This window comes from Microcaecilia unicolor, chromosome 11 (assembly GCF_901765095.1).
Source record: "Microcaecilia unicolor chromosome 11, aMicUni1.1, whole genome shotgun sequence".
Classification (NCBI taxonomy): Eukaryota; Metazoa; Chordata; class Amphibia; order Gymnophiona; family Siphonopidae; genus Microcaecilia; species Microcaecilia unicolor.
Window position 1 is genome coordinate 208,379,649 of NC_044041.1, and position 27,318 is coordinate 208,406,966.

Below are 27,318 nucleotides of genomic sequence, written 5' to 3' on the forward strand. Positions count from 1 at the left end.
AGCCCTGCTCCCAACCACCGGCTCTGGCACAGACCGTACAAGTCTGTCCAGCACTATCCCCGCCTCCCAACCACCAGTCCCGCTTCCCACCACCGGCTCTGGCACAGACCGTATAAGTCTGCCCAGCCCTATCCCTGCCTCCCAACCACCAGCCCCGCCTCCCGATCTTGACTAAGCTCCTGAGGATCCATTCCTTCGGCACAGGATTCCTTTATATATAAACAATAGTCACGTATCAATCACATAGCATATATGTAAAACTTACATAACAAATAACAGAAGAAATAAGATATTCCCTCCTTCGTCCCTACCCCTCTACCCTAACATAAACCTCTTACTCACTAATGAAGGTTACTATTACTAAGATCGATCATTCCACTTTCAGAGTCTAGGAACAATCAATTGGGGTGCATCAAGATCTATCCCATTGTGCCCTCTCCATGTTCGATATCGTTCCCATAGCAGATTAAATTTTGTTATATGTCCCGATTTCAAGGCTGTCAATTTTGACATTTGGTAAAGATAGTCCATCTTATGTATCACTCGAATCACCGGTGGTGTCATTATACTTTTCCACGCTGCCGCCAATGCTATTTTCCCAGCTATAAACCATATGGACGTAAGTCAATGGTCGGAAAGTCTGACTCCAGGTGGGCGAATATGTAGTAAGCATACCTCAGGTTTAGCTGGATATCGCACCCCGGTCACTTGGGCGAACGTATCAATCAGTTCCGTCCAATATAGTTGAATCTTAGGGCAGGACCACCAAATATGGAGCATATCCCCCACCATTGCACATCCTCACCAACATTGATCAGACCCCTTCCCATACATTTTTACTAATCTCTTTGGGGTATAATACCATTGATACAGTATTTTATAGCTGTTTTCAGTGAGGGAACTGGAGACAGAGGCTTGTAACATATGTTCTAAAGCTTTGTCCCATTGAGTATTATCTAGGGTTATTTGTAAATCCCGCTCCCATCGCTGTATATAATGTTGTATTGGGCCCTGATCAGCAAGTAGAGCCCCATATAGACGTGATACACACCCCCTATGAAAGGGAAGGGCTTTAACGATTTTTTAGTGCATCTTACCCTTAGCCTTTTGATCAAACCACTAAAACTACTCCTACACAATAACGTTTCTGTCAACAGCAGGGGGAAAGAAAGAAGAAAGAGAACAGTGGTTGTGTCCAGGAGTTAAAAGAGGGTGGAAGAGAATCAGTGATATGGTGTGCATATTATCACATTTTGAACTGTGCTCAATAGCAGCCAGAGTATTGCAGAAGTGACCTTTTAGTTGCTTTGAAAATCATAGGCAGCTATAGAACTTCCTGGAAAGGTAAAGAAGCTGTATATGAATAGGTTGGAGTCTATCTAAACAATTAACTTGGCTCATGGTCTTGCCTCAACATTTTGGTTTAATTTTTTTAAACAGAAAATGATTTTAAAAAATTTATATAAGCTAATCCCACCCCCTTTTTTTTTTTTTTTTTAATCCTTCCTCTTACCATCCTCATCCCCATACCAGAATTATTTGTCTGGGTGACTTTGGTTCCTGTAGATATGAATACAGCAGATTCCCTTCTAGAATCCAAATGCTTAAATGCATACAGGGGTGTTGCTCTGCCAGTCCTAGAAGACAATCGTTTTAAACCTGAGTTCTTGCAGCATTCTGCTTGGTAATTAGGTGAGCCATAAGGCTGGCTCATCTTTAGCACAAAATAAAGTCAGTTTATTTGTGGCCCCCACTAACTAGCTTCTTATTATAACCTGGTGGAAGGTCCTTGCAGACATTGTTTTGGTAACTGTCTAAATAAACAATGTTCCAGGTATTCAAATAGAAATATTTTTTAGTAGTGTATAGTGTCATCTCCTCTTTATCCATGCAGATCAGTCCAAACCGATGGGAGCTGTCCTTCCAGCAGTTGGAAACAGAACAAATCTCGTTCTTGATTTCCCTGCTGGTATCAGAATTGCACTCCCGGCAGGAGTAGCTGGATGGTGGCGCATGGATGCAGAGTCAGGATAAGTAGGATAGCTTGAATAACTGGAGCTTGAGGCCTGGAATGTTGCTTCCCCAACCCTGAGACTTAATTTATCGGGGGCCTGGTAGGGTACCTCTTTGGGTTAAGGGGTTTCTTGCTTGTTGTCTTGAGAAATTGCTCAAACAATCCATCTTCAAAGTAGTCTCATGAAAGATACTTCATACACCTTCTTGTCATTATAGGTTGCAACCCTGGGAGCTGTGCATAGGTCCTGCCCTACATAGAAAAGGCTTTAGTATTTCCCATTGCTCTGGACTGATCTGGTACAGGTATACCTTGCCTGATAAGTTGTCCTGCCAGACCAGTGTAGGATCCCATCCAAAGCACGTCCAGTGAATTTGAACTTGACTTTTATACCATGTTCAGGAACTCTGCATTTTTGCTTCATTAGTAGTTCTGTATGTCAAAAAAGAAAATAAAAAGGGGGGGGGGGATGGAAGAGGGAAGACACTGACCTGAGCAATTACATTATATTAATAAGTGATCAAATTATGAAAGAAATTAGCTGTGATAATAGTATATTGATTGGTTTCCCTGCTTAACCAATATTGGCTTTTTCTCCTTAAACCATGTGGACCTTGTCAGCTGTCATGTTCCCTGGCAGTGGGAGCAGGTCAGGAGGCACGCAACTGCATACTGCTGCATTGTATCCCTGGCCCTATAGAAATCACCCCTTCCTTTTTGTCCATCTGTACTGCTGATGTATCTTTGGTGGAGCCTCAGATAGCATCACCTGGTCTAGGAGGAAGAACGTACACATCAGGACTCGGAGATCTCTGGCTTGCTGAAAATAGGAGCTCTGTTGCCCAATATGTCATCTTGAGGGAGAAGAATTGCAAAGCCCATGAGGGTAACTTGGAGCAGTTGAATGTTGGCAAGGATGCCATCTGGGGGAGGAGGAGAGGAAGTTCGTATCTTCCTCTTCCTTTTGCTAGTAGCCTGTGGTTCAAGGCAGTAGATTTATTTATTTGTTCATCTTGGAGCTCAATCCCAGCACAAAACACCATTTTCATAGTTTCAGACCAATGTATTAACATAAGCAAAATTTATTAAATTTCACATATTTTTTGTACCAGAGTTGTAGCCAAATCAGCCTGGTAGAAAAATAGCACACACAGTGTTGTTGTAGTTATTTTTCCTAAAATCTCCCATTTATGTATTTAATTCAAAATCTGGCCTGTAAAACAAATATTATGCTTACTTTTGATGTGCACTAATAATTCATAAGCTGAACTGCAAGAACTTTCATTAAAGCAACTTATTTAACTACTAGCCGTTGAGCCCGTAAAAACGGGCTAGTAAAGGAAGGGGGAGGGGTTGAAAGGCCCCCCGGCTAGGCCGCCGCCACCCCCCCACCCGGGCCGGGTACCTGGCTTCACTATTCAAACCGGCGGAACGCAGCACACAGCTCATCTGAGCTGCCGTCGGCCTTCCTTCTTCTCTGCGTGTGTTCCGCCCTTGTGTGACGTAACGTCGGCGAGGCCGGGACACAGGCAGGTAAGGAAGGCCAACGGCAGCTCAGATGAGTTGTGTGCTGCGTTCCGGCGGTTTGAATAGTGAAGCCAGGTACCCGGGCCGGATGGAGGGTGGGTGGCGGCGGTGACTTCGGGTGGGTGGGGGGAGCGGTAGCGGCAACCCTGGGGGGGGGGGGGGCGGTGGTGACGGCGGTTCCCTCACTCGCAGGTGCACAGGTTCCCTCTCTGTCGCCCCTATCATCATGTATTGACGCGGGGGCGGGACAGAGAGGGTTTCTACTGCGCATTTGCGAGTGAGTACGCCTCTTGCCATTTATATGTTTGATTAATTGTAAATTACATTTGGAAACACAAGTACACATGAAATTTTGATCATTATTAACATAAGAAGCACCATAAAGGGTCAGACAATGGTCCATCAAGCCTACTGTCCTGTTTCCAGCAATGGCCAAACCAGATAAGTATCTGGTGGAATCCAAAGCAGCAGTTAGTTTCCATGCTATATGTACATCCAGAAATAAGCAGTGGCTTTCCTTGAGGTGTAAGTAGCATGGAAGAGAAATGTTTTAAAAGGAGCTTCTCACACTAAAATGATAAATAGTATGTCCTCCAGTTAATTTTAGGAGAGCCCTGAGATGTGACTAGAGTTGCCTAGTTTTGTAGGACAGTGTTGATTTTCAATGCTATCTGTATATAAGTTTTGGAAGGCCTCTTTTTTTTCTTCTTCTTCAAAAGTTTGAAAAGCAAGACTCCCCCCCCCCCCCCCCCCCATCACTACTAACCATTTTATTAGGCATTTATCACAAAATTGTTTGAGAGGTGTGATTCTTTGCACAGTGGCTGTTTCTATTCTTTGACATGTTGATATAAATTATTTTGAAATAGTTTTGTTTAGTGACCTGAAACAATGTCAGAACATTTAGCTGAATGTATGCCACCTTAGTACAACAAGAATTTTCAGATACATTTGATTATTCTCCAAGCAATGTTTCTGAAACATTGGCCATCGTTCAAAATTGAGAGGAAGTTTTGCCTCAGATTATAAGTACTGTTGAACTATAAGCAAGATAAGTATCGGAAGGGCTTGACTGAAAGGAGCTATATTAAAGGCGACTAACCTTTATGTTAGAAAAGTACATAAAAGTAAGAGGAAATGAAGGCCTTTCTGGTACTCGAATATAGTAGCTGAAAAGATAAAGGAAAGGAGGCTAGCCTTTGCTCATTATAAGAAGACTCAGAAAGATGAAGACAGGAGAGAATACCTAAATAAGCGAAGAGAAGCTGGAAAAGCTATCAGGAAAGCGAAGCGGCAAATGGAGGAAAAGATAGCTAATAAGGTAAAATTGGGGGGTGACCTTTTTCAGATATGTAAGTGACAAGAGGAAGTGCCATAATAGCATTGTGAGGCTCAAAGCTGAGGAAGAGAAATTTGTGGAAGATAAGGATAAAGCTGAACTGCTTAACGATTATTTTAGCTCTGTGTTCACGAGTGAAAAACCAGGGGTAGGGCTGCAGAAAGCAAAGGCTAAAAGGGATGGATGGATGGTAGACCAAGACCCATTTACAGAGCGATTGGGCCTGATGGGATACACCCGAGGGTGCTTAAGGAACTTGGAGAAGTTCTGTTGGCTCTGCTGACGGACCTCTTCAGGAAAAACTAGATGCGTACGTTGTTTTGTATGAAAGTCCTTTGGAGCTTGGGTAGTGCAGATTGTATGAGTAAAAGATGACAATCTGATGAATATATCTAAGTGAAACGTAAAACTATTCCAATGATAGTCTGAAGGGGAAAAGTGGGAGGAAGAGAGGGAGAAATAGATGGATGGATGATTAGAAGGTGACAACTTTTTATGGTTTATAATGTGATAGGAAACCCAGGAGGATGAATTACAGATATTCCTGCCACCTAACCTGAAACAAAAAAAAAAGTGAAAAGCAAGCTCTAAATAGAAGCTCAAAAAGAAGAGGATGATACAAGTGCCTGTAGTATATCAAGCTGTAGATTGTGCCAGTACACATGACAAGACCCCAGAGTTACCCACATGACAAAATCATTCAGTATAAGGGGTTTCTGTTAGAGCTCTTTCTGTAACGTAGTATATATATCAGTGTTTCCTAAGTCTGGTCCTGGAGTACCCCTTGCCAGTCAGGTTTTCAGGATTTCAACAATATGCATGAAAAAGATTTGCATATAATGGAGACAGTGTATGCAAATTAAGTTCATGCATAATCATTGTGGATATCCTGAAAACCTGACTGGAAAGGGGTACTCAAGACCGGACTTGGGAAACACTGGTATATATCATTCAGTGCAAAAAAATATGAAGAACAGATGGGCCAGATGTTAAAAACAAGAATCAATTTGCACAGGCACCACGTCAGATACAAGCATCCAGAACTTAGTTCCATCATTAGACATGGGCATTCTGAGCGGAAGAAATGAGTGAAAATCCACCTGTAGGTGCATAAGTGGAACTAATAGAATATGCAAAGCAGAAGGAAAAACAAGTGGCAAAAGCACAAAGAGTGTAGAAATATAAAATATTAACTCTAGCAACCGTATATGGATCAAACCCAGACAATGAATAGTTAAGGAGCGGAGACCTGAAACCTGAGAAATTGATAGTTGCAGCCCAGGATAGTGAATTATGGGTGAGATGGTTCATAGCAAATTTAAAAACTGGTACAACAGACATTTGTAGATTCTGTCAAAAAAATAAAAAAACAGCCAGAAATGGTTACTCGTGAAAGACTCTTGAGGAAATTAGAAAGTCTTGGAATAGGAGACAATGTCCTATTACGGGTTAAAAGATAGAAAAAAAGAGTAGGGCTAAATGCAGGGGTGTGCTGGTAAATTGTTAACAGGGGGCTCTCTCTCGCCAGCAAAGTAAAAGAGAATTCAGGAGGGGCCCAAGCCCACATTTTGGGATCCTTTTGTTAAAGTAACCATGGAGAACCGGCTCCCAAAATTCTTAAAAACTTAACAAATGGCTCTCGAGAGCCTGTGAGAGCCTGCTCCAGCACACCACTGGCTAAATGGTCAGTATTCTCAGTGGAGAAGGGTAGACAGTGGGGTTCCCTTGGGGTCTGTGCTGGGACCGCTGCTTTGTAACATATTTGTATGCTTTGTAACTGTTAGAATATCAATGAAATGCTTTGATGTCCCCATGCATACCCCCACCCTCCCACTCTGTCAGACTGTCAAAGTAATGCTTTGATGTTTCTCTTTTATATATACTATCTGCTACCACATTTGCTTATTTCCGATCTGACGAAGAAGGGCAACCTTCGAAAGCTAATCAAGAAATGTATTAAGTTATGTCCAATAAAAAAGATATCATGTTTTATTTTGTTTGATTTCTATTGATAACATTTAAGAGTGGACTAACACGGCTACCACACCTCTCTACTTAACATATTTATAAATGATCTAGAGATGGGAATAGCTAATGAGGTAATTACATTTGCTGGCAACACAAAGTTATTCAAAGTTGAAAAATTGCAAGAGGACCTTATGAGACTGGGAATCCAAATAGCAGATAACTATTAATGTGAACAAGTGTAAAATGATGCATGTGGGAAAGAGGAACCTAAAACATAGTTATGTAATGCAAGGTTCCACATTAGGAGTCACCGCCCAGGAAAAGGATCTAGGTGTCATCATTGATGATATGTTGAAACCCTCTGCTCAGTGTGCAGCGGCAGCTAAGAAAAAAATGAGGATATTATAATGCCTTTGTATTGCTCCATGGTGCGACTGCACCTCAAATACTGTGTGCATTTCTGGTCACCGCATCTCAAAAAAGATATAGTGGAATTAGAAAAGGTACAGAGAAGGGCGATGGAAATCATAAAGGGCATCCCTGTGAGGAAAGGCTAAAGCGGCTAGGGCTCTTCAGCTTGGAGAAGAGATGGCTGAGGGGAGATATGATAGAGGTTTATAAAGTACTGAGTGGAATAGAATGGGCAGATGTGAATAGCTTGTTTATGCTCCAAAAATACTAGGACTAGGGGGCATGCAAAGAAGCTACAAAGTAGTAAATTTAAAATTAATCAGATAAAATATTTCTTTGCTCAACGAGTAATTAAACGTGGTAAAAGCAGTTAGCAGGGTTTAAAAAAGGTTTGGATAATTTCCTAAAAGAAAAGTCCATAAGCCATTATTAAGATGGACTTGGAAAAATCCACTTCATATTTTAGGATAGGCAGCATCAAAATCTGTTTTGTTGTTCTGGGATCTTGCCAGGTACTTGTGACCTGTATTGGCCACTGTTGGAAACAGGGTACTTGGCTTGATGGACCTTCAGCATGTCCCAGTATGGCAATGCTTATGTTATGTTCTTATGTAGCACAGGAGCCCTTTCCACCACTTCAATGGGTGGCGGTGAGTGCTCCCAAAGAAATGGCTGCACAAACTTGCCGTGCGGCCATTTCTTTTTTCAGTCTTTTTACCTTCTGTGGTAGAAAGGACCTTGGTGCTCAGCAGAAACATGCTGCCGGTATCGCAGGACCCCATTTGGTGCACGCTGGTGTCCGTTGGCATACAATAAGCATTAGTAAAAGGGCCTCTTGGAGAATAATTTGCTGTAAAAGTTTGATTGTAAGCAACAATGAACCCGAACTTGTTTGGGATAATGCGAAGTTCAAATGCCATTAAAAAAAATGTTCTTAGCTGGCTGTGAAGTACTTATAGTGTATAACTTTCTTTAAGGAAAGACACAAAATGGTGAAATGTAATATTCCAATGAATGAGACATCATGGTTTCAGAAATGGGATCATGACCTTAAGAGAACTATCATAACCTGGGACATCCCCATCCTGACTGATTAAAACAAACAGCAACTGGGATACAAGGAAGCGGGACATAGGGATACAGGAGAAAAATATCGGAGTGACATTGCTCATAGAGGTGTCAAGTGATTACTTTGTGAATCATGTTGAAAGAGAAAATTCACAAGTACCAAGAAAATGTGGCAGAAAAATATACAGAAATATTTGCCATCGTTTTGGGCGCCACAGGCTTGGTTGGAAAGAACTTCCAAGCATACATGGATAGGTTGCCTGTACTTGTGACATTTTATGAGCTCCAGAAGGAAGCTTGGCACAGTGCAAATACTAGGGCTAGCGTTTATTTGAGAGACCAAGATCATACTTCACATAGCCTGGCTTAGGTGTTAGGTTTCATATTGTCAAAAGTATACACAAAACTAACCCATTAGGAGAGGTTGCCCCTGAAACACACCAAGGTGACACCTCTTCTTTAGGGAAGCACTTTTTGACCAGAGCACTGCATCAAGAACCTTATATTCAGAATATGAAGAAATTTTTTAAAACAAACCAGGAATGTGAGATGTTTTTGAAGTTAAAATAAGATACTTGCAAAGAGAGAGGACAACAAAGATATGAGTCTTGTATCACATTATAAACCATAATAAACCAAAAAAGTTAGTGTTAGAAGCGAAAATACATAGTAAAAAATTTTTTTTAGATGCATTAAAAGCAGGAAGCCGGCTAAAGAATTGGTTGGGGCGTTGGACGAAAATGGTGAAGACAAAGCCGTAGCGGAGAAATTAAATGAATTCTTCGCTTCGGTCTTCACCGAGGAGGATTTGGGTGGGACACCCGTGCCGGAAAGGGTATTTGAAGCAGGCGAGTCAGAGAAACTAAAAGAATTCTCTGTAAACTTGGAGGATGTAATGGGGCAGTTCTACAAACTGAAGAGTAGTAAATCACCAGGACCGGATGGTATGCATCCCAGAGTATTAATAGAACTGAAAAATGAACTTGTAGAGCTACTGTTAGTAATATGTAATCTATCCCTAAAATCAGGTGTGGTACCGGAAGATTGGAGGGTAGCCAATGTTACGCCGATTTTTAAAAAAGGTTCCAGAGGAGATCAGGAAATTATAGACCGGTGAGTCTGACGTCAGTACCAGGCAAAATGGTAGAGTCTATAATTAAGAATAAAATTACAGAGCACATGCAAAAACATGGGCTGATGCGACCTAGTCAACACGGATTTAGTGAAGGGAAGTCTTGCCTCACCAATCTACTGCATTTTTTTGAGGGGTGAACAAACGTGGGCAATGGGGAGGCGGTGGATATTGTGTATCTGGATTTTCAAAAGGCGTTTGACAAAGTGCCTCATGAAAGACTCCAGAGGAAACTGGAGAGTCATGGGATTGGAAGTAGGGTATTACTATGGATTAGGAACTGGTTGAAAGATAGGAAGCAGAGAGTAGGATTGAATGGTCAGTATTCTCAATGGAGAAGAGTAGTTAGTGGGGTCCCTCAGGGGTCTGTGCTGGGACCGCTGCTTTTTAACATATTTATAAATGACCTAGAGATGGAAGTAACTAGTGAGGTAATTAAATTCGCAGATGACACTAAATTATTCAGGGTCGTCAAGTCACAGGAGGAGAGTGAAAGATTACGGTAGGACCTCGTGAGACTGGGGGATTGGGCGTCCAAGTGGCAGATGAAGTTCAATGTTGACAATTGCATAGTGATGCATGTGGGTAAGAGGAACCCGAATTACAGCTATATCATGCAAGGTTCTGCATCTAAGTGCTTTGAAAATGATCCCCCTCGGTTTCCAAAATCTAGTCAAAAATGTATTAAGCTAGTCCACTTTTTTGTTTTTATTATTTATTCTTTAAAGTTGACTAATACAGCTACCATATTACTTTCAGCAGATAGACAGCCACTTTTAGATGAAGTGATTTAAAAAGTAGTGCTTGTATTTAAGATGTCCATAATATATTCTTCTAAAAAATAAACATTAAAAACACAAAATTTGTGTTTATTTGAAAGTGAGAATCTGAAATGTGAATCAAATCTAAAATTGCTTCCCACAGATATGTTGTTTTGACAACCAAACATCATGAAGGATTCACCAACTGGAAGACTCCTGTTTCCTGGAACTGGAATTCTGTGGACACTGGCCCACACCGAGATTTGGTTGATGATCTCGGGCAAGCAGTCAGAAAAAGGTTTGTTTTGCTCTTGTAATTACTGCCAAACATTTTGGGCCTTTGTGAGCTGAAAATTAGTTCCAATCTTACGGAAACTAGGAGGGTAATTTTTACAACAGGGTGCTTATGCTGTGTATGTTGTGCCTGTTTGTATAAAGTCCAGTAACCAAAAAACCCACTCTAAACCAGACAATTAAGGGCCACAATATGTGAAGCAACAACTTGTCTCAGCACTATTGCATCTTCCATCTGATCATCAGTCCAAATTTCTTTTGTGTGTACTCTGGCATTAAAAATTAATTGTTCTAATGTACGAGGAGCGACTTACTGTACCTTGGAGAAAAGGAGAAACAGGGTGATATGATACAAATGTTCAAATATTTGAAAGGTATTAATCCACAAACAAACCTTTTCCAGAGACGGGAAGGCGCTAGACCAAGAGGACATGAATTGAGGTTGAAGGGGCAGACGCAGGAATAATGTAAGAAAGTGTTTTTTCACGGAGAGGGTGGTAGATACCTGAAATGCCATCCTGTTGAAGGTTGAGATGAAAACGGTAACAATTTAAAAAGCGTGGGATAAACATAAAGGAATACTGTTTAGAAGGAATGGATCCAAAGAAGCTTAGCAGAGATCAGGAAGCAAAACCAGTAATTAGGAAGTAAAACCAGTACTGGTTAGACTTCTACAGTCTGCTCTGATCGTAGTTAGACAGATTCAGCTTCAGAAGTTGGAGAACAAGGCCAGCACGGGGCAGACTTCTAAGGGCTGTGCCTGATTGTGGCTGAATAGATTTGGATGGGATGGAGTGGAGCTGTTCTGTAGTTAATGACTTTGACTTTAACTACAGAAACTTTAGAACAAGGACAGTGCTGAGCAGACTTCTACGGTCTATGCCCTGAAAATGGCAAGGATTAATCAAGGTTAAAAATCGATATAGAGGAGAAAAGAGAAAAATATACAATTCTGCACAAAAACTGTTTTCTCGAAAAGCAGGCAGTATTTAAATATCCAACATTGATGAAGTACAAAAGAATCCTTGGGGGAAAAGCCTCAGAACCCTTCTCCACTTCTGTATAACAGAAGAAAGTTATGGTAGGATTGCTTAGGGTAATCTTACATCACTGGCATAAAAAAAAAAAAACCCTGGGAACAACTTGTTAAAACTCCAAATAAACTAGCTTTGGAGGATCTAATCAAACATATGGTCAGAAAATCAAAAAGACATTCAAACTTAAGCTGTTGAAAACACTGACTGGCCAGAGTTTTGCCCAAAATGCTGTGTCAAGGTGATAATTATATCACCTTGTAGCGTCTCCGGATTGAAAACGTGTATGCCAAATCTCTCTCGTGCATATTCATTCTGGTAATCATGAAATCCAGCTGCGTAGGTGTGCCTGCGGAAGAGGGTTGAGAAGCAGTAAGTAACTTAGTTCTTTGCTATGTATGAATATTAGCTGGTTAATATTTATTTAAACCCTATGGTCAACATTTGATTAAATAGCCCATGAACACTCAGTGCCACTATCTATAGAATAAGTGGGACTGATTATATCTGTCTTACTTAGACCTGCAATAGAGAAGGTAATTTTTAAAAATTGTACACAGTACCACTTGCTGATATTGTATGGATAGCGGCAATATTCAGATCTTTTGCTGCCCTTTGGGGCCCTTTTACAAAGCTGCACTAGCATTGTTAGCTCGCAGTAAAAACTGAGATGCCCATTGGGCATCTCAGCATTTACTGCCAGATGATTTTTACTGCAGTCTATAAAAGCTAGCACGGCTTTGTAAAAGGCCCCCTTAAGCTGCTTTACTATACAGATAGTAGGTGAATGTTCCCAGGTATGGTAAGACAAAACACCCTTGCAATACAGAGAGCAGCTCAACGTTGCCAGGTACAGTAAGAAGGAACACCCTCGCAATATAAAGAGCAGCTGAACGTGGCCAGGTACGATAAGACGGAACGCCCTCGCAATATAAAGAGCAGCTGACCGTGGCCAGGTACGGTAAGACGGAACACCCTCGCAATATAAAGAGCAGTTGAATGTGGCCAGGTACGGTAAGACGGAACACCCTCGCAATATAAAGAGCAGCTGACCGTTGCCAGGTATGGTAAGACGGCACACCCTTGCAATATAAAGAGCAGTTGAATGTGGCCAGGTATGGTAAGACAACACCCTTGCAATATAAAGAGCAGCTGAATGTGGCCAGGTACGGTAAGACGGAACGCACTTGCAGTATAAAGAACAGCTGAACGTGGCCAGGTACAGTAAGACGGAACACCCTTGCAATATAGAGAGCAACTCAACGTGGCCAGGTACAGTAAGACGGAACAGCCTTGCAATATAAGGAGCAGCTGAACGTGGCCAGGTACAGTAAGACGGAACACCCTTGCAATATAGAGAGCAGCTGAACGTGGCCAGGTACGATAAGACGGAACGCCCTTGCAATATAAAGAGCAGCTGAATGTGGCCAGATACGGTAAGACGGAACACCCTTGCAATATAGAGAGCAGCTCAACGTGGCCAGGTACGGTAAGACGGAACACCCTTGCAATATAAAGAGCAGCTGAACGTGGCCAGGTACGGTAAGACGGAACACCCTTGCAATATAAAGAACAGCTGAATGTGGCCAGATACGGTAAGACGGAACGCCCTCGCAATATAAAGAGCAGCTGAACGTGGCCAGGTACGGTAAGGAGGAACGCCCTCGCAACATAGAGAGCAGCTGAATGTTGCCAGGTACAGCTAACATTTCACAGAAAAGGGACTTCATTTATCAGCTGCTGCTAAACATACAAACTCCCTTAATTATCTGGTCCAGTGTCTTTATCTTCTTTTAAGAATTATGTAGCTCAATAGTAGTTGCAAATTATGCTTTTATTTTTAAACATGGGTTTGTTTTACATTCACCATTCAGTTAACTTTCTCTGCTTTCACTATTAAGGAACTTGCGCTATGGACTGTACCATTCACTTTTGGAATGGTTTCACCCCCTTTATTTGATGGACAAAAAAAATGGATTCAAAACACAGAACTTTGTCTTTGGAAAGACAATGCCAGAACTGTATGATCTTGTTTTACGGTAAGTCTCAGATTTTGTCTGTTACCTTATGCAAACACGTTTATTTTGGGGGGCAATTGGAGGGGGGTCAGTATCAATGTGGGCTGAAATTAAGGTCTGTTATTTTACTGTTAAGTAGGTCTCATTGCATAAAATGGGATGTTCTAAAATAGCATCTTAATGATAGGCCACATTGATAACTACACCCTTGAATAAGTTCCCTCTTCTCCTAAAAGATTTCCCAGGGCCTTGTATGTGGATTTACCTCAAATCTTACCTCTTTTTCCATTGGTACAATTTCATTCTGTGCTCTTGATATCACAGAGAGGGAAGCACTGTAGATATAACAGCTTCACTTCTGGCCAAATGCTTAGTTCTTATGCTTCTCCAAGTGGATAATGTACTGAGATGTTCAAAAATACTCCAACTGATGTTCTACTTGCTAAAATACCAATTAATGTGCACTATTATGGTTTAGCATATGAAAAACTATTTGCAAAGTTTTATACCTTCACAAGGAAGAAAAGATACTTCATCATGTAGTTAAATTTAGGCCTGCATTTTGATTAAAAATTTAATCGCGATAGTCACACAATTGAAGGTATGTCCCCTCCCCCCCACTACACCTCCTTGTGACTCTGGACAATGGAGGATGAAAAATAACATACCTTTTAATCAAGCAATTAATCATGATTACAAATTTTAATCAAAATGTAGCTTTAAAAAGTTAGACTAAAACGTAATGAAAAAATACAAATAGAAAAATTACAAATTAAAGAATCTAAAACAGTGCTGCTTTTTTTTTCTGGCCCTCGAACCTTGGTAATTGTTACGATGCTTATAGCGGGATTCCTGCTTCCCCGTTGCAATTCAGCTCTCTTTAAGCTTGAGCCACATGTGGCTGGAAGTTTGGGTTTGTCTTGTGGTTTCAACCCGAATTTCCAGCACCACTCGGCCCAAGCTTGCAGGGAGCTGGGTTGTGGTGAGGAAGCAGGAATCCCTCTGTTCCTTCTGCAGCTCAAGCCAGATGAGGGTAAAGAGACTAGGTGAATACTGGGGGAGGGGGGTACATGAGAGAAAAAGAGACTGGGTGAAGGCTAGGAGGGTACATAAGTATTGCCATACTGGGAAAGACCAAAGGTCCATCGAACCCAGCATCCTGTTTCCAACAGTGGCCAATCCAGGTCCCAAATACCCGGCAAGATCCCAAAAATGTACAAAACATTTTATACTGCTTATCCCAGAAATAGTGGATTTTACCCAAGTCCATTTAATAACGGTCTATGGACTTTTCCTTTAGGAAGCTGTCCAAACTTTTTTTTTTAAACTCCACTAAGCTAACCGCCTTTACCACTTTCTCTGGCAATGAATTCCAGAGTTTAATTACACGTTGAAGTGAAGAAAAATTTTCTCCGATTCGTTTTAAATTTACTACATTGTAGCTTCATCGCATGCCCCCTAGTCCTAGTATTTTTGGAAAGCGTGAACGGACGCTTCACATCTACCCGTTCAACTCCACTCATTATTTTATAGACCTCTATCATATCTCCCCTCAGCCGCCTTTTCTCCAAGCTGAAGAGCCCTAGCCGCTTTAGCCTTTCCTCATAGGGAAGTCGTCCCAGCCCCTTTATCATTTTCGTCGCCCTTCTCTGCACCTTTTCTAATTCCACTATATCTTTTTTGAGATGCGGCGACCAGAATTGAACACAATATTCGAGGTGCGGTCGCACCATGGAGCGATACAAAGGCATTATAACATCCTAATTTTTGTTTTCCATTCCTTTCCTAATAATACCTAACATTCTATTTGCTTTCTTAGCCGCAGCAGCACACTGAGCAGAAGGTTTGAACGTATCATCAACGACAACACCTAGATCCCTTTCTTGGTCCGTGACTCCCAACATGGAACCTTGCATGACATAGCTATAATTGGGGTTCCTCTTTCCCACATGCATCACTTTGCACTTGCTCACATTAAACGTCATCTGCCATTTAGACGCCCAGTCTCCCACTCTCGTAAGGTCCGCTTGTAATTTTTCACAATCCTCCCGCGATTTAACGATTGAGAGAGAGAGACCAACCAGATGAAGACTGGGAAGGGGACAATGCACCCTTATAATTTGCTACTATTTGATGAAACGTGTGGCACATGACAATGGTGTATGTGTGTTTTGGCCCTCAAAATGTTACAACATATAAAATGTGGCCCCCGATAGAAAAAGGTTGGACAAGCCTGACTTAGTTACAAAGTTCCATAGGTTACTATGGAGCTCATTTTCAAAAGAGAAAAACATCCAAAAAGTGAGAGAGACTTTTTCTTAGTGGGAACATCCAAATGGTATAATCAAACAAATGGAAAAAAAAGTGGTTTAAATCACTAGTGCTTCCAGTTTAGAATGTCTCCGGGGGGGGGGGGGGGGGGCGTGTCTTGGGTGGTCTTACGGAATGAATGTCTCCTGCACATAATGGATAGCAAAATTATTTCACATTGGTGGGAATTCAAATGCACAGACTTACACCTGATATAAAAGCATCTGGGGTAAGAGCAAAGTTGTCTTTAGACCCAATATCGATTTTGTGGAGTTGGAAAGTGGAGGAATAGTTGGTTTGAGAAGAAGTTGAGAGTTGTTTATTTATTTATTGCATTTGTACCCCACATTATCCCACCTTTTTGCAGGCTCAATGTGGCTTACAGAGTAAGGTTATGATAAAGTCAATACATGATTTAAATACAGTTGATCATAAGCTGAGGTAAAAGAGGATTTGGATGGGCGGATGTTGGGTAGGTTGTGTGTGAAGTGTTTTAGGTGTGCTTGGGTGGTTTGGGGGATAATTTGTATCATTGAGGGTGACTTTTGTAAGCTTTGTTAAAGAGGTGTGTTTTCAGAGCTTTGCGGAAGCTGGTTAGATTGTTCATTGTTTTCAGGGTCTTGGGTAGCGCATTCCAAAACTGTGTGCTTTTTTTTTGTTCAGTGCTGTGTTACTATTTGTCTGTCTGTCCTAGTCTGAACTTTTTCACCCTTATATTCCCTGACTTGCCTCCTCATTGTTTCACCATCTCGGCTTGTCCACCCCTGCTAGCCCCCCCACTCCTTCCTCTCTATCTCCCCCATCCCCTTCCCCTCCATTCACCGACCCCAAGCCCATATTCCATTCATTACCTGTTTGGTGTCTGTCTGTGTTTCTCTCTTTGTCCTGTGTGCTGCTGCTGCTGCTGCTGCTGTGTGTGTGTTTGTGAGGACTGTTGGTTACTTCTTGGAGAGTGTGTGGGTAGAGGGTGCGGCACAAGTGTTTGCAGTGGCTGAGAGAGTGATTGCTGAGTGTGTCTGCATTGTTTGTGGGAGAGTGTCAGGTTGTGTTTGTTGGTGGTGGTTTCACCAGGTTGGTAGGGAGAGGTGAGCACTGGGGTCATTGGGTTGCGCCTGTGGTGTTGGGAAATGGATGCACTGAATGCACAGGTGGCTCAAATGTTGGAGGAGGAGAGTTTGGAGGGGAGGCGCCGCAGGAGATACTTGCATCCCAGAGTTTTAAGGCCCCAAACCTGTTTCCTAGACCTTACTGACCAGCAGTGTCTTAATAGGTACCACTTTGACAGGGCTGCCATTCAGCAGCACCTTTGTGACCAGCTCCAACTCCTCCTGCAGACCAGGACCTGTAGGTAGCTTCCAGTCTGTGCTAACTGTCAACGCGGGCCTCACCCAGTTCCTTGATGAACCCATGCCTCAGAGTACATCACCTTACTCACCACCCCCCAGGCCTTCAGAACAACATAGCTCACTTCTATTCCATATCTTGCTTCCCCTCTGTCTTGGTGTCATTGATTGCACGCATATCGCACTCAGACCCCCCCACCCCGTGTGATGCCCAGGGGGAGATTGTAAATGTGTGTGCCCAATACCCAGGTTCAACCCATGACGCCTACATATTACAGCACTCTGGAATCTTCCGCATGTTTGACCGAGGGGAGATCACTGGTGGATGGCTTCTAGGTAAGTGCAACATGGATCAGCCAAATGCATACCCCTTCCATCTGGCAACCCTCAGCACTGTCTTCCTCCAGGTCACTCCATAACCCACAATTCCCACCCCACCACCACAAGGTACCCACTCCAGACAATACACACCCATGTTTCTCATTCTGCTTCTCCCCAAAGGTGACAGAGGCTACCCACAGCGGACCTGGATTATGACTTCTGTAATGCACCCACAAACGGGCAGAGGAAGGCTACAACAGCAGTGCTCTGGAAAAGACATTCAGTACATATATGCTTCCCCCCCCACACACAAACCCTGAGAATGGGTGGCCACTTAAGAAGAGTACATAAGTATTGCCATACTGGGAAAGACCAAAGACTTGGTCCGTGACTCTTAACGTGGAACCTTGCATGATGTAGCTATAATTCGGGTTCCTCTTTCCCACATGCATCACTTTGCACTTGCTCACATTAAACGTCATCTGCCATTTAGACGCTCAGTCTCCCACTCTCGTAAGGTCCTCTTGTCAGTTTTCACAATCCTCCCGCAATTTAACGACTTTGTGTCATCAGTAAATTTAATTACCTCACTAGTTACTCCCATCTCTAGGTCATTTATAAGTATGTTAAAAAGCAGCAAAAGGGGATTGGGGTTCACCACATAAATAAGGATGGAGCCTACTGGGGAGACACATGATGTGCAAAGCGGGTGCACAGCCAACAGATGTGGATACCCGTGAATCTGGTGAAAATAGAGGCAAGATCTGAATCCTGAGAAAAGGCACAGAATGGGGAGCCCTTGATCGTGAGAGAAGAGAATGCACACATCCATTCTCAGGACCTCTTCCTCCCCCCCCCCCCCCCCAATTGACCCAGCTGTCTGCAGGACCTTCCTGGCCCTTACCTATGTTGGCTGTGGGTAAGGTATCCTGCTGAACAGAGAGCAAACAATAGTCTAGGCACTGTCTATACGTATGTGCAGGTTTGTACCTGGCAAATTGCTAGTATGAGACAACATACCTATTGTTTAGGCATCTCAGTGCTCTTGTGTCCAAAGGGTGTGGGGCAGTTCAAGTGATGCAGGTTGTAAGGAACATGTGGCCTTCTACATGGCCACACTTATGACACTTATATACCTGTTTCATGGTAGACATGTCATGCAACCCAGATTACAGCCTCCATCAAGTAGCTGTACTTGTGGACCCACATGGCAGGTGGCCACCAGTGTTTTCTGTCACATCAACTCTAGCATTTGGTAATACCACGTGTAGTGCATAAAGTAGAGACCAGAGGCGTAGCCAGAGAACAGATTTTGGGTGGGCCTAGACAAGAAGTGGGTGGGCACCAAGTGTTCTCCCCTTCACCCACCACAAAAAAAAACTCAGCTGGCGGGAAAACGCTTTAGCAGTCTGCAGCAGGCAGGCGCTGAAAACTGAGCATGCGCAGGTGCTGGTATCATGGAGAATAGTGTTTTCATTTCCATCAGGGGGAAGTCTTCAGCTGGCGGAGCTTGGGATCCCCACCTGCTACCACTAATACGTGTGCTACTGTTGGGTGGGCCTGATCCCTAATTGGGTGGGCCCCTGCCCACCCAGGCCCACCTGTGGCTACGCCACTGGTAGAGACACAGACCCTGATATGCAAACATAGGAAACATTTGTATTTGGTAAAGAAAAATAAATTTACAAAGGGAGTGGGACCAATGTTCATTCCAGTTATTGGGGGTTGTTCCTGTCCTGGATGCTCTTCCACCAGCAGGAGGAGCTGCCTCTGTGCCCCCATCTGCTGCTCCACAACCTGCCGCAGCTACTGGTTTTCTGTTCCAACCACTTGCTGCAGGAGCTGCAGTAGGGCTGCAGTGTTGTCCAGTGGTGGTAGTGGGGGGTGCTGGTGGTGTCTCTCCCCCTCCTTTTCCTCCTTCTCAACAGGAGGCATGCCCTCCCAAGGGTCCTCCGGATTTTCTGGCACCTCCCATTCCTCTGTGTCCACAACAGTTTGCAGCTCCTCTGGGGCCTGCTGCTGCCCTGTGTGTGTAAAAGGTTTGCCCTTGAGATCAGCATATCCTACATGGCGTGCATAGTGCAGGAACTGGCTGGCATGAGCCAGGGATGGGGAGAGGTATGGTCAGTGTTAATCCCTGGGGTATATGCCTGGGGTGTGAGATCCATGAGATGACGTGGCAGGGAACCCTGGAGGCTGGTCTGACAAGGAGCAGGGCCCAATTATTCCTCAGCAGCATGTTTGGATTTAGGTTGTGACTATGGTACTTGTATCCAAGGGTTATGGGTTGGATTCCCAGTATGGCCATTTGTGGCGATGGGTTTGGTTTTGGGGGACGCGGACTATTTCATTCAATGACTTAAAATTCATAGTATCACATCCACTACATGTGAATACCATGACTTCAGGAAGGAATATCATGAAACATTATACACCCCAGAAAGGGGACTACAGAAATGAGCCACCCTGATCTCCTACAATAGGGAAAATGGATTTGTGAAGAGGTAATGACAGAAAAGGTGAACTTAGGTGGTAACATTTTGATGTCCCCTGCTGTAGCGGTTGCAATGTCAGTTTTGGTTGCTGGTGGTGTGTGAACAAAGGGTTCCTCCTTCACCCATTCCTTTCCTTGTCATCTCATAGGTAGTGAGTTCAGTACAACACATATGGGGTTTTCAGCCACACTCTGGGGAGGGTAGCTGCAACCTCAGGCCTTGATCTGGGACAGAGGTGTTGCAGCATTCTCACCATTATGCTTTATTATTGCATCCTTTTATATATTTATTATATTTATGATTCTTTCTTTATTGATATGTGTGGCTTTATGTATATTGTTTCCTATTTTGTTATGACTTCTTTTTAGGTTGTTAGCCATATTGAACTTGAAATTGTACAGGAAAATGTCATAATTAAATACATAAATAAATAGGGGTGCTCTGTTTGTGATACTTCAGGCCATGATGCACCGTTGCACATGTCGGATCATGTCCTGGTTTTCCTGACAGATTCGCAGGTACCGGTGCCTCAGGGATTCAAGCTCCCTCCTAATCCCGAAACGCCTGCAATATACAAGTTTGTACACCAGGGTTCAGGGGAGGCCCTTATTGCCTTCACAAACATAATTCCTTTGGAAGTCAAGTTGTGCAATTGCTCTCACATTAGGAGAGACAGATAGCACTGATTGGGGGGGGGGGGGGGGGGACATTAGATAAGCACAGGTGATATGTTAGTTGAGGTGGACATGGGGGTCTGTGCAGTTTTGCAGGGATGTGGGAATGGCCAGTGAGTGACACCTGCTGTTTCTTTCTAAGACATTGATTATATTTATGGATGTGGACTCTGATTACTCTTGAATGAGAGACTTCATAAGAATCCAGGCCCTTATGGAGACATTTCTAGGGGGCAGGGTGGTGATGTCATTTAAAGAGGCAGCGTTTTGCCTTAGGCACAGCTGAACGAGCAGCTGGGTTCCTGGCACACTATAATTTGGCTGTCTCCTCAGTGACATTTTGCTGTCTGAATGAACGCTCTTACACAAGCAGAGCCTTATGTGGACGTTTGGCGCACGAAGAGGGCATTTCTAGCGTGACTGTGCATGTTTTAATACGTTCGGGGACATTTATGCGATGGACGTTCTACGGTGGTTGGAAACTGCAAGACGTTTTCTGTGACACATGTTCCATTATATACATTCATTGTTGATATTTTGGATATTATACGCTGCATTTTTGGACTTTTTAAGTAGGGTGATGTCCAGCGCGTTTGATATGGTGGACCACGCCATCTTACTACATCTGCTAGACACACTAGGCATCGGAGGGTGCGTGTTACACTGGTTTAAGGGTTTTCTGTCAACAAGAACTTACCAAGTCAAAGGCACTCCAGATCATTCTGCACCTTGGAAAGCTTCTTGTGGGGTTCCCCAAGGTTCGCCCCTTTCTCCAACGCTATTCAATATCATGCTGTTTCCCCTTGCCACCACACTAGCAAACCTAGGCCTGAAACCATTTATCTACGCAGATGACATAACCATCTCCATCCCCTTCCATACCTCATTAGATGAAATTACAGATCTGATCGAAGTGAGTTTTTCTGTCTTGGAACGTTGGGCCGAGGTATTCCGGTTTAAGATCAACAAAGACAAAACTCAGTGTCTTTGTGCTTTCGTCCGTCCATGCCAGATTTTCCACCAACTCCCTTGTCATTAAAGACCAGACCCTCCCTATTTCACAGAGCCTTAAACTTCTGGGTGTTGAGCTGGACCCTCACTTGCACCTGGATTCGCAAGTGCGAATGGTCACCAAACGGATGTTCTATGCTATGTGGAGGCTGCGGAGTGTTAGGTTTTGTCTCACCAGAGAGCTCTTCCGCACTCTCGTTCACTGGCTAGTTCTGTCTCACCTGGACTACTGCAGTGGGATTTATGCAGGCTGTCAGGAGCATCTACTGAGGAAATTCCAGACTGCCCAGAATACTGCTGCAAGACTCATCTTGGGCAAGCCGCGCTGGGTTTCTGCGCAGCCCCTACGTTTCAACCTACACTGGCTACCTGTGAGAGAACGAATTGCATTCAAGATCTGTACTTTAACACACAAAATAATCTATGGCTTAGCTCTGGAATATATGATTCCTCTAATAGATCTCCCACCTAGAAATGCCATCACTACAGCACGCACCTTTTTACAACTCCATTATCCATCTTGCCGGGGTGTTAAATACAAGCTTCTTTTTGCTTCCACCTTCCACTACTCCAGCCCGAAGACCTGGAACGCTCTTCCCCTGTACCTAAAGTCGCAAGCTGACCACCCTCTATTCAAGAAGCTGCTGAAAACGTACCTTTTTGAACAAGTGTATTCCATTAGTGACTCTGCTGTTTAGTCATCCTAATTGCTGTTAACATTTTATCCTTATTCTACTGCTAAATTCATGTGCTGTATCTCTTAACTTTTGTAATTCATGGAAGCCACATTGTGTCTGCATTTGTGGGGAAAATGGAGACAGAGAAATAAAATAGTTTTAATTTGATCTGGAGCTGAGATCATACTTGTAGGATCATAATAGATGCTTAGGCAGTTTTCTGTTGAAATGTGAGGCATCTGTTCTTCCAAAACCTCTTTCCTTAAGTGGCTGAAATAGAATTGCCCACGTTAGGTGGTCTCTATTTTCTAGATGTAAAGACGTTGAACATGGCTCAAGAGTGGGACCCAGTATGACATCCCATCCTGGAAAGCCTTTCCGACCCTTGTTGCTATTCATCTGCTTGTTTTTCCTGGAGTGGAATTGCATTCACATGATAGAATATAGCACTTAGGCATTTAAATGTTACAACCATGTGAGTAAGTGCTAGTATTCTATCATTTTAGGGCAAATGGCACTTAAATTTAGGCATTAAGATGCTAGAATTATACAAAAACAGAAGCACAGGTGATATGTTAGTTGAGGTGGACATGGGGTCTGTGCAGTTTTGCAGGGATGTGGGAATGGCCAGTGAGTGACACCTGGTGTTCCTTTCTAACACATAGATTATATTTAGGGATGTGGATGTGCACTCTGATTACTCTTGAATGAGAGACTTGACAGGACACTACAAACACAGGAGATTGTTGAAGCTAAGTTGTGCTGTGGAGGGTTCACAATCCCACCCTTTGTAATGATTGCTTTGCTATATCCCACAGGTCCTGGACTAGTCTAGTAAACACACTCCATTCAGTGGCACTGGTTCTGCTGTTCCCTTCCGCTGCTGCCTTTTTAAACCCATGTGATGCAATCCAGTATCTGCTGACTGACAGGGGTCTGGAGGAGGCAGCACCCTTGAGAACAGGGACAACTGTGCTGGTGCACTGGGCAAGGGGTAAATTCTGAGACTACTGCAAATGTTTGGGTGGGGATATAGTATCACATCATACCTTATGCTATGAGTCTATCTTGTTGGGCAGATTGGATGGACTGTACAGTTCTATCTGCCATCATCTACTATGTTATATATGTAAAAGGAAGTAAAGGTGTTTTAGATATATAAAATACATCTTTATTTCCTTTTTATTTTTGTCTAGTCAGTGTAAGCTTGACTTTTGTTCTAGTTCCGTAGAATGAGCATTCCTCTAAGGAAGTGAGAAAGTAATATGTTATGACACCTTTTTTTTTCAGGTATAAACCAGATATAATCTGGTCAGATGGGGACTGGGAGGCTCCAGATACATACTGGAATTCAACATATTTCCTTTCCTGGCTGTACAATGACAGTCCTGTCAAGGTACTGCTCATAGCATTTTGTCTTGATGTATAATGGCAAAAAAATTATAAATATTAATATCAATTTTCAAAAGCACTTATATGGATTCCAATGGCTACTGACCTTGCTTTTGTTTCAAGATTGCCTCCTGTGAAATGGATAAATTGGTATCATATAAGTCTCAATACAGTCAAAATGTAATCCAAGCAAAGTGGGGCAAATTTCAGCTATTGTTCATACAACAGGTCATGGTTAGGTATGATGAACATAAAAAATGGTAGTATCTATATAAAATAATACTGACATTTCAGTGGTCTTAGTTGAATGCACAGCCTGGCTGAAAATCTACATAAAGTTAACATGGATTATTTATCTGTATAATTTTTCTGTTCACGGCTGGCTGAAAATTTACCTCTTGTTGCCTTAATATCCATCTAGTTTTCTATCAATAATACTGAAAAGATTTATTTTACTTGCTCAGTCTTTGAAACCTTTCAGGCATTATTGGTAGAAAACTGGATGGATATAGAGTTAGTTATAAATACCACCCCTGGGAATCCCTGTGATGTTGGCAGATAAAGGCCAAGAGATCTGTTTCTGCCACAGATCCTGCTAGAACAGTTCTCTTCTTCTATGCTTAGAGTCTTAGATTCTGCCATTACTGTAATTCTGTCAGTTCCTCTGGCAATCTGCATCAGGTGTCCTTCACCCTCTCTGAGGACAAAATATCACAGGTGGGTGATGTCATGTGATGGAGCCCGGTGTGGAAGCTGACTAGCAAGATTTTGAGGAACTTTCTCGCAACATTCTATCATGCATGTGCTGGTGCCTTTCTGCACGAGCATGGGTCGCTCAGTCTCGCTTTTTATGCGGAGCAGGGAGGATATATTTTGTGTTCCCACAGTTCATGTGTTTCTCTCTTTCATAGTGCCTTCCCATGTTGCTGTTTTTTTTTTTTTTTTAAATCTTAATAGGTAGTTATTATTTGTTCTTGGTTTTCTAATTCCCCTTTATTTCAATTTCTTTTTTTTTTTGCTCTTCAAGTTTCCTTGTTTAGGCTGGAGCACTGAACCTCCTCACAATTGAGGAGTTTAATTTAGTCACAAGTCTTTTCTCGATGCCCCAGAAGACCCCCCAGTGTCTTCAAGAGGTGCACCCAATGTAAACACCCGCACCCTTGGTGCATTCAGTACCTTGGGCATGACCATGAACCCAACATTTGTTTTCTCTGTTTGAAAATTCAGTTCAGGATGCAAGAGGGCATGGCAGGTCCAACAGGAGAAACATTTTAGCTCCCTAAAGGCCGGTACATTGCCATCAGCACCGGAAGCAGCGACGTCGATGGCTGCCAAGACGCCAAGACTTCAACAGCTACTATGAGTACACTGGCATCGAAGATCTCCACCATTTGGTGCTGAGAGTAGGCCCCAGGGCTGGTCAGCATGGGACTTGACACCAAGGGCACTTGCAGGTTCAACATCATCCTCATTGACACCAAAGGACTGCAATGCTGAGCTTCGGAGGAAGCCCAATAACCACAAGCATCGGTCCTAATTGACGCACAGTGCCAGGAACACCGGGGCATTGGCTTTGCCGGTACCTGAGAAGCAGCGGAACTGGGAAGAGCGTTCCCCCTTCTTAGGAAGAGGTGCTGGTGAACACATCTCTGGTCAGCCAGGTTCCTGCTATCAGTTCAGCACCAGTACTTTCTCAGGCTGCCTCTTGTCCAGCTCCCTCACCTTTGATGATGCCTTCTTTTGAAGAATGGTTCCGAGCCATGCTCAGGGAGGAGCTGGCACAGATGCCTGCAGCTGCAAACTGCTGAGACATCGAGGGTGCTTGTGCCAGCTGCTGATCAGCCCATGTCTGTGCAGAGATACATTTTTTGAGTGTAACTCAGAGTAAATGCACATGAGCCCTAAGGTTGGCTTCTAGTTGAGCCAGCTGCTAACCCAAAGTGATACACAGCAATTACATGGCAACTATACAACCTGAACGTTGATAAAGCCAGATGTTTAGCAGGTAGCAGAGTGTTCCTCAGAAGAGCAGAGGCTGTACTTCAGATTGGATGGAATACAAACAGCCATTTGCCTCAGATATATGCCTCTTTTATGGAAAATTCACTTAATTCTGTTGGATTATTTGTAGTAAATAATTAGCAGATTTTATACACACAGCTTCAGCTTTAGAAATGTTAATTTCTTTTCTTCATCTCTCTCACATACACCCCAGAATAATTCACTGCTGAGTCACTTTAAAGTTGAAGTAACAAAACATCTGTTTACTCACAGTTTTAGTCAGATTGATATTCAGCAGGCTTATATATACATAATATAATACATTTGGTTTATCAGCTCTTTCCATGTGCTTAGATGGTAATGGATGCTCACACCATAGATCCTCAGCTTAGGAGAGACCATTAGAGCTCCATGTGCTGTGCTGTTTCTAACCCCCACAGGAAGTTGCATGGGTGTGACCTCTCTAGGTAATTGACATCAGAGGTCACAGAGTAATCACAGAGAAAAAAAAACATTGCTGACAGACAATGCATGTAAAACACAATACATTATTCCAACAAATTCCTGGCCTTGTTGTCATTGCACAAGAAACTGTGTTTGTCTCGGATGTTAAGGCTTGAGGGGCCACAATATTGATCCACGGGCACCACGTTGAAGGGGTACTTGACGTCATTATTCAAGTAAACAGGTGCTTCTCTTGGGTGAGGATGAGTCTCAAAATCTGCAATAGCGAGCTTGTGAATTCTCCTTGTGGTGATGTAATGTAGTGTTGTTCACCTCATCCACGCCTTAGTGATGTTTTTTTTGCAATGTACTTGCAGACTGCGTTCAAGTCTGAGGCCTAACAACCAACGGGCTTTAGCAGTGAAAGATGAAGTTAGCTAGAAAATGTATTTTAATGTTAGATTGGTAATGCTGGAAGGCCCACATATATAATTTTATATAATTTTGTTATATAGTGGCACATAGTGCTGCATATAATGCCTTTTACTCCTACAGATCCTAGACACTGGCACCTCAAAGGGTGCCAGCATCGACACATACAGTACAGCTCTCGATGTAAGGGGAGGAAGCTTCCCTGGAGTCAGGAGGGTAAAACTGTACCTCGGTGCTCTTCAGGGCATGGACATGGTTCCAGTGAGACGAGGCAGGCAGACTCATTCAGCCTGATCTGAGTACAGTGGAGTGTCTGACTGTTCATGAGGCTCGGAGGAGGCGTCTTATGGGATACCCTCTGATCCCTCCCCATCTCCACTTGAGGGTCTCTTTCACTGGTTTTGATAGAGAGATGGCTTCTGTCATCTTCTTTAAGTTAGAGACCTGCCTCTCTTCAAAACCGGTGTGGGGGGGGGGGGGGGGGGGGGAACTAGGCATACAGGTGTGATAGTGTTGTCTGGATACTGATGAAATGTTAAAAACATGTGGGCCTGATATTGAGACTGCTCCTGGCTGGTAAATAATACTAAATGTCTGTCAGAGTGTCTCTAGTCAGTGTTTAAATATATTCTGCAAAGATGTGACATTTACG

The 27,318-nt window shown here is 43.1% G+C and overlaps 1 protein-coding gene across 1 annotated transcript in view; it reads left to right on the top strand.

Moving 5' to 3' along the window:
- The window catches only part of FUCA1 (alpha-L-fucosidase 1), a 46,769-nt gene that overhangs the window by 1,997 nt on the left and 17,454 nt on the right, over positions 1-27,318 (top strand). The window contains exons 2-4 of the mRNA XM_030217941.1: positions 10,384-10,518; positions 13,450-13,587; positions 23,688-23,793. Coding sequence (XP_030073801.1) covers positions 10,384-10,518; positions 13,450-13,587; positions 23,688-23,793 — 379 coding nt within the window. The remainder of the gene's footprint in view (positions 1-10,383; positions 10,519-13,449; positions 13,588-23,687; positions 23,794-27,318) is intronic.